Genomic DNA, 8,246 nt, shown 5'->3' on the forward strand with positions numbered 1-8,246 from the left:
CCTTCCAAGATTTAGGGATTATGAACTGTGCTGCTGTAAACATTTGAGTCCATGGTTATTAGGCTCAATATTGCAGTGAGAACTTGGAGAGCAAGTGAAGCTGCCCTGACTGAGGAACTCATACATTTTCCCATCATCTCAGGGATCCTGGGACAAATAGCTCCATGGAGCAGTTACTACACAGAAACACCGGCAGGCTCAACCTCTCCATGACGTCAGGGAGCGCTGAGCCCCGCCTACAGTTTGCGCCAGTCATTCACAGCCAGGCACTTCCGGTGGGGGAGCCCACGTAGCGACGTCACTTCCGGGCGCCAGCACGCTATCTTGGCGCCGGGTTCAAACCCAGGAGCTGTGTCCTGGAAACCGAAGAAGCTGGACCGGCAGTGGTGCGTCCTTCCAGTCCCAGCCTCCTGAGCTCCTGTGCTGCTCCGAGCATCTGGGAAGCAGAGAAGGCGGGGACCTGAGCGCGGAGATGGCGTTGTCGTCCACGATCTCCCAGAGGAAGCACATAAAGCGCCGCGCTCCCCGCGGCTTCCTCAGGCGCGTCTTCAAGCGCCAGAAGCCCCACCTTCGTCTGGAGAAGCACGGCGACGTCCTGGTGAGTGTCGGCTTCTCAAGGCCGGGTCTCTAGGCCGGGAGCGGGAGGGCCGGTGACCGGCCTAGTCCCTAGGCCCCCGGGTCCGGCCGCGGCGGCGCAGCTGTGCCCTGCCTGCCTGTCTGCGCCTGGTCCTGTCGCTTAGACCCCCAAGTGTGGAAGTCGGAGCTTCCCAAGAAAGACGGTAACAGCATCACCTCAGTGACGAAACTAGGCCGAGAACCCTTAGAGTTTTGGAATATTCTGAGCGGAACGCAGTCTGCTCTGGTGATGAGTGTGCTTGCGAAAGTTTTGCCAGATAGACCCTTTGAAACAGGTTTTTGCAGTTGAGCCTGGGACATGCAAGTTTAAACTTCTTGCCTCTTCAGTATGTTGACTGAACACACGGACCTGTTTTGCTTTATGCTACTCGCTGAAGAACTGATCCACAGTGCTCATCTGTGAGTTCATTTTCCTAGGCGCACAGCAGAACACCTGTTAGCTACAGAAGCCATTCCAGCTATTCTTAAACTACATTTTTTCTGCTTCTCTGTATCCTGAGATTTCCCACTGTCCTTCCTACTGTTGCCTTTTGGTGAATTTTGCCTTTTTTTCTAGAGTGTAGAATTATCTCTAATTTTCCCTTGTTTGATCTCTGAAGCCACCTTTCCTCACCCCAGGAAAACTACATCTGTTATGTCATGCCCTCCTTTTTTGTTTTTCCACACACAAAAGGATATATTGATATGCCGTTGTGCCCCCACCCCTACCCTTTGGTGGTAGTAGAAGTGGCACAGATGAGCTATATTAGACAAACTCACTTTCACAATGTAATATAGCTTTTTTTTCAAGTTTTCCCTGATGTAGCTGATCAAGGATATCTAGGAAACCAGTTGGTAAAGATGGTTTGAAGAAATCTCTTAAGTAGTCATCATCCTCTCAAAATTCATCGCTTATCCATGCTCTGGAGTGGCCCGCCTGTTCATGGGTAAGCCCCATGGTGCGGTGAGACCTCGGTGGCATGGAAGAGAGTTGAAATTAAAACCTTTGCATTGATGGTTGAAAGAAAGGTCTTTGGACCATCAGCTTTTCCGAGGTGATCAGCTTGTCTTCTATGGCTTTCCTTAAGCAGATTCCCAGTACGTTTGTATATGCCATGCATCAACCACATTTTTTTGCTTGGGTCTTTCTGGTCACTATTGATACTTTGTAGCCTTACATAGCAGGTGCGCCACATTTATGAAAATTTTTATGATTAAGTCAGTCTTGTCTTTTTTTTTTTTTTTTTTTTTGAGTATTGAGGATCGAATTTACGATCTTGCACTTGCCTGGCAGGTGCTTGTGCCGCTGAGCTAAATCCCCAGCCCTAGTCTTGTCTTTTTGAGCATACATTATATGAGAGTTTGGCTATTGGGAATGTTCTGCAGGCGTGTTTGTGTCGATGTCTCAGTGTGGCGTGTAGCATCCTGAAGGGAAAGAACCGTATCTCCTTTCTGTCTCCCTTTTTGACACAAAACTGATCTTTTTGCTGTCTTCTACATATTTTTTCTGAAGATGACTTACCTCCACTCAGCAAAGTCCAGTTCTTTAAAAATCCAATTAAAATGCCACTTTGGAAAAACCTTCCTTTAAAAGGATGAGTTTTATCTATTTCCTGTTATCACATTTGTCATTAATTTATGGGTTTGTTTCTCCTCCTAGTCTGGGAACATGGGCTGGCAACTTTTTATATTCGTGGTGCTTAGCACAGTGTGGGCATTCTGAGCGCACTGTTTGAAACAGATGGTAAGTATATGTGGGTTGATGTAATTTCTAGTACCTGTAAGTTCTTTGTGTTACAGTTTTCCATCGCTGGCTTTTCATTATTTGGCCTTATTTGATTGTGTATCTGCAGGTTCTCTAACCGTAAAAGATATGACAACTATTCAATATAAATATTCAGATTCCTAGTAACTCTTTAGCTTTTAGATTTGTGGAGGAATGCTGTGCAAATGTTTGGGCGCTTATGGTTTACGTAAAATTTAAAAGTGCTATGACATAGAGAGGGAGAGGTTTTGGTGAGTTTTTTAGTCAACTGAGACTAAAGAAAAAGGTGTGTGCGTGTAAGTGTGTGTAAGTTGTCTTTTGATTTACCTTTTCTGCAAGCAGATTTTTTTTTTAAGTAAATTACTGATGTAATTGCTTTTCTTTTTTGTAGGAACTAGCCTACAAGTTTGTCCCCGACAGCAGGCAAATGAAGATGAAAAACAAAAAGACACATAATTAATTTAGAAAGAGGGAGCTAAGGGACTCTTTTCAAAGAGCCCTGGGTATTTGGCTCACCTTGCTTTCACTTAACAACACGAGCAAGCAATTGAAGTAAAATAAGAATCATCTGTCTCCTATTATCTATAGTATAAGACCAGGTAACACCCAGATCTCAGCTGTGTTGACTTTCCCTGGAACTTGCAGCATGCCAGTACACTGGCTCATTTACCAAAAGAGCACAACTTGCTGTTTTTCTCCTTTGTGTTGAGTGGGAAAGTCAATAAGGCCTTGATTCTTACTATCTGGTCTCCTACACTTGTAAGATTTAAGTGACTACTTAAGTGGGTTTTGTTCTGACATTTTAAATTTAAGCCCTTGTACATTTAAGTGCTTTGTGAATCATCTAATAAAGTAATTTTTGTCATTTTCCATGGCGAATGTCCATGAAGGAAAGAAAAAGTACATTCTTTGCAGTGTAATAGTGTGTCCCAAGTCTCAAAATACTGTTTTATTAGGCTTTTTAAAAAGTTTTTTCATTTTGTTTCAGGTATTTTGCCTTATTCACAGAGACATGGAGGGATAGTTTGTTCACACATTAATACTTTTCTGTTTACTGTGTGTTGAGCAGTAGCAAAAGGTCACTGGGGAAACAGTGTTGAGAAGGATAGTTATAGGTTTTGCTCTTAATAGTGCAGAGAGGGGCCACGGATTTAGCTCAGTGGCATAAGCACCTGCCTTGCAAGTGCGTGGTCATGAGTTCCATCCCCAGTACCAGGAAAAAAAAAAAATAGTGCATAGAGGAAGAGGATAAAACTACAACTCAGTGCATAGGAAAGTCAGGGTGCTGTTGATCCATATGGTGTTTCATACTGGGAGGTTGGGCTTCTTCGGGAAGTCTTCAAACCAGAAGAATTTCTGGAGGCAAAGATGCATTGGAATTCTTAAAGTACCTCAGAATACAGTGTAGAACTGGGATTGGGGAAGGCAGGAGATGAACCTGGAAAGGCCTAGCCAAGCGGAGCTTAGTGTGAAGGACTACAAGCTTTATTTTGCGGACCTTTATATATTGTTATACATTCTATAAGTAGAATGTATAAGTTAACCTATGAAATTGTGCCCTATTATGTAATATTTTTGCAATAAAAAGTGGACTATGATTGGAAGTGTGTAAAAAAATGGAATGGCACACTGTAATGTAAACAGTAAGAATTGTAATGCTTTGCTTCAGAGTACTTGAGAGAATTAGGAAAATTCAACAAAAAACTGTATCAAAAAAATATCTTGTATGGGTTTCTCATCTTACTAAATTTAAATTCCTAAACTCTTATTTCCCCCAGATTATCACTAGAGCACTGTTTAAATATGACTCTCTTAGATATTTCTGAATAATACAAAGCATTTGAAATGTCTCATTAACATTTAGGAAATATTGTTTGTAGCACATAAGATAGTACTATTGTGTATGAATTGTTTTAACTGCAAAGATCATGTATTACCTACAATATAAATAATGAAAGAAAATTTGTGTTAAAGTTACTCTGGAGCAAATGGAAAGGGGATCAAGAGTCTGAAGGTGGGGCGAGGGGTGGGGGTGGAAGGGGACAGGACATGAAAAGATTCAAGATACATCATATACATGGACCAACTAACCTCGGTGAATGTGATCTTTATATATTGTAAACATGAACTAAAAAATAAAAATGAAAATGCAGAAAGGATCTAGACAGAAGGAAGGAGGTGGGGGAAGGAGGAGGAGAATAAAAATCAAATATATTCAGTTTCTGTGTCTACTCCCTAAGATTAATGTAAATATGTACCCCAAACATAGAAATAAAATTAAAAAATAAAGGTACTATCTAAAGGTACAAATAAAAGACAAAGGGACTGTCTGACTGGATCTAGGGCACCTGACAGAAGCCAGGGGCGGGAAGATGGGAGCGCTGCTTGGGAGTCACAGGAGGCGGCGGGCTGAGTCACAGGACTGCAGCTCATTTTATTTTATCTCTGTCACACTTTGTGCATCTTAACTTTGTCAAGGTATATGTGTATAGATTGATTAGCACTTTTTGTTTGGATATTTATTTTGCGTAAAATATTTTTAGTGAAAATATGTATATCATGTATCATCTTCTAATGAGATATACGTCACTTTCTTATATATATAGAATGTGTATGTAAGACAGTTTTATATACTGTACGGCACTATGTAATCTGATGCCGTGTGTGGTTGGCATATAGATAAAGCTTGTTTTTGTGAGACTGTAAGAAACTGCTATCATGGTTGGCTAGAGAATGATGCAGAAGAGGGACTAAGTTTTGAAGCCCCTCCCTTGTACATTGCTTTGTTTTGTATTTTTGTTTGAAAGTCATTGTAGACTCGCAGGGTCCCGTGTATCCTTTACCCAGCTTTCCACGATGCTGGTAGCCTACAATACTCCAGTCCTGTATTATCTATTGAAAGCAAAACTTTTAAAAAGGCTTAATGATTAAGAGTGGAGTTGATTATACGATGATAGTGCACAGGTAATAAGTAATGATAAGTATTGACTTGAAAGTACATTGTACTGGTATGTGTACTTTCCAATTCAGCATTCTTTAAAATTTTTAATTAATATTTTGAAATTGGGGGGGTGGTTGGAGGGCAGGACCTATGGACTTTCCATTGAGCTAAATCTCCAGCTCTTCTTATTTAATTATTTTTATTTTGAGACAGGGTTTGCTAAGTTGCCCAGGTTAGCCTTGAATTCATGATCCTCATGTCTCAGCTTCTCGGGGTGCTGGATTTACAGATGTCTCCTACCATGCCAGGCTTTGAATAGATATTTTAAATTGATATTCTGGTTGAAGGGAATGGAGAAGTAGATGGAGGAGGGGAGAGAAAGGAAAGGAGTTGTAAAAAAATTAAGATGTGTTATTTACACATACCAGCCCCCATGATGACTGCAATCATTACATACTACAGACATGTAATAATAATGTAAGTTAAAAATCTTGGATCTCAGAATGTAAAATAAGAGCCTAGAATATAGTCGTTATGTTTTAACGTTTTTTTGAAGTTACATTATAAATTTAAAAGTCATTACTTCAAAATATTAGTGCTTGGATTTAAAAATCTATTTACATTTTCTCTTTTAAAGGTTCATTTGAACTTTTTACTGTTTGTTCATCGGTTAGCAGAGGAGGCCAGGATAAATGCTTGTGAGAATAAGTGTGGAATCATTAAGAAGGATCACATATTGGCTGCAGCAAAGGTACAACTGGGGTTTCTTTTCCTGAGCAAGAGTTAACTTTAAAAATACCATCGAGGGCATCACCTCTGCTCAGTGCGGGTATCTCACTCAGCACTGTTGATTGAATTGGTGCTTGGCTTTCCATGTTGATGACTTTTAATGAAAGGACGTAGATGTTTCCTAGTATGTACATTAGATTTCTGATTAGAAGGTTAATTGCCACAGCTTTATTACCATTTAGAGAAAAATGAGTATCTGATTACTGAGAAGCTTTATAACTTTGAAATTTGTCAAAATTTTCTTCGTCATCATTTCAAGTTACCCTAATTACCTAACTGGTTGATTTCCTGGCCTTGCTTTGAGCTATGAGTGACTTATGATAAAATCTCTTATGAACAGAGAAGATTGTTTTTTACGGTATTTCTTTTTGATGAAAGCATGTGTCACGTAGGGCTGTTTTTCAAATAGATTTCTGGCCAAGGATTTAGCTCAGCGCCTGCCTTGCAAATGTGTGAGTTCGATCCCTGATACAAAAAAAAAAAAAAAAAAAAAAGATTTCTGAAAACATTATTTCCAAAAGATCTTAGAAACTTTTATGCTTAGATGAATGTTAATAATCTAAAATACCATAATATCTCTTTGATCAGTTGTTCTGCTATTATTGATATATGTAGAGCCGGTTTCTCCAACAGTATTCAAAGAGCTGGCAGTCATAGTTGACAAAGGGGATGATGTAGTAGAAACTTGTTTTTGTCTTTGTTCACATTTTAAAAAATGTTTATTCAAATTGTAGACCAACAAAATACTAAAAACCATAGATGTATAAATTTATGAAACGTGTACTAGAACGGAAACTTGCTGAATTCTGCTCAGCTAGGCTGTTTGTAAAGTTGTTGAGTACACAATACTTTCTGTTGAAGTCTCTGTAGTAGTGTCTGGCAGGACAGCGAAGTGCTGGCCTGGGTGGTGAACGAGTGTGGTAATACCATATGTGGGAAGCATGTGGAGGTGTGTCCCGGCAATTTTTAGGCACTTCTAAATCCTCTTGTCATTATAAACTTTCTAAATATTAAAAGTAAGGGTTTTTTTCTGAAAGTAAAATAAGGAATGAGAGACCTTAAATAATACATATGTGTTTTAAACTTAGGATTTGTTTATAAGTAAATTATAGATGTGCTCATCTATAATAATAGCTATGTAGTTTAAAAATATTGTAGGTATTGTAGCCTGGTCCTCTGGGCCTGTTTACAATTAAAGACCCCCTTTTGTCTTATTTCTGCTATCAGGTGTATGTTTTGAAAATTGTCTACTTAAGAAAGTGTTCAGCAAAAGAGGAGCAGTCTTGATCTCCAGTTGATATAATTGCAGCCCTAATATGGGAAATTTTATGTCACAGTAGGTTTATACTACTTTATAGTCATGAAGTGTTTGATTTATAGTAGGCTTTTGGGGTTTTAGAATATTCTTTAACTTCTTGTGTAACTATCTAAAATCCTCAAGTTTGAAATCATTAATCTGGATACTTTTGAATTATGGTTACAGAGATCAGTAATTAGAGGTTTTCAGAAAACCAGGTTTTCAGAATCTGAGTATGTTTAATATTCATCTAGAGGAGCCCATTTTAGAGGAAATTTAAATCATTTATAAAGTAAAGGATTCACTGATTTCTTCCAAATTGGCTTTTACATTTTTAGATCTGCATATTATATATGTAAGTCTATTGAGAAAGTTTTATTTTCTGTTGTATAATATGAATCTGTGTCTCCCCCTCCCCCACAGGTAATTCTAAAGAAGAGCAGAGGTTAGAAGTCGAAGAACATGTTCGTGAAAATTATATGATGGCTTATTTTATTTGGTAGCATGTTATAAAAGTACTTTTTATGTGTTAATTTGTATCGTGGATTATTAAAGTGTCAGCTGGATGAGAAATGTGTATATGTGTGTGTGTGTGTGTTTTTTGCTGGCATTGAAATATCTCAAGTAACACAGGACTATTTTGCTGTCTTACTATTTTTAGAAATTACGGGTTTTTTATTTTTGGTACCAAGGATCAAACTCGGGATCTTGTGCTTACCAGGCAAGCACTTGAACCGCTGAGCCTAATCCCTGGCAGGACTTAGGTTTTGTTCATTTAAAATTGCACTTATTTCAGTTTATTTCTGTTTTGTTGCTCTTGTAAATATTTTAAATAACAA

General features: G+C 38.9%; 1 protein-coding gene across 1 annotated transcript; it reads left to right on the plus strand.

Moving 5' to 3' along the window:
• The first annotated feature begins 282 nt into the window (after positions 1-282).
• On the plus strand, positions 283-7,984 carry Cenpw (centromere protein W). Its single transcript, XM_003479403.5, has 3 exons — positions 283-598; positions 5,959-6,072; positions 7,831-7,984. Exons 1-3 carry the CDS (start codon positions 473-475, stop codon positions 7,855-7,857), a joined length of 267 nt encoding a protein of 88 aa, XP_003479451.1. The 5' UTR covers positions 283-472; the 3' UTR covers positions 7,858-7,984.
• Positions 7,985-8,246: the final 262 nt, after the last annotated feature.

The sequence above is a fragment of the Cavia porcellus genome, unplaced genomic scaffold, assembly GCF_034190915.1.
Source record: "Cavia porcellus strain 051 isolate PalLab524CR breed Dunkin Hartley unplaced genomic scaffold, mCavPor4.1 scaffold_24, whole genome shotgun sequence".
Lineage (NCBI taxonomy): Eukaryota > Metazoa > Chordata > Mammalia > Rodentia > Caviidae > Cavia > Cavia porcellus.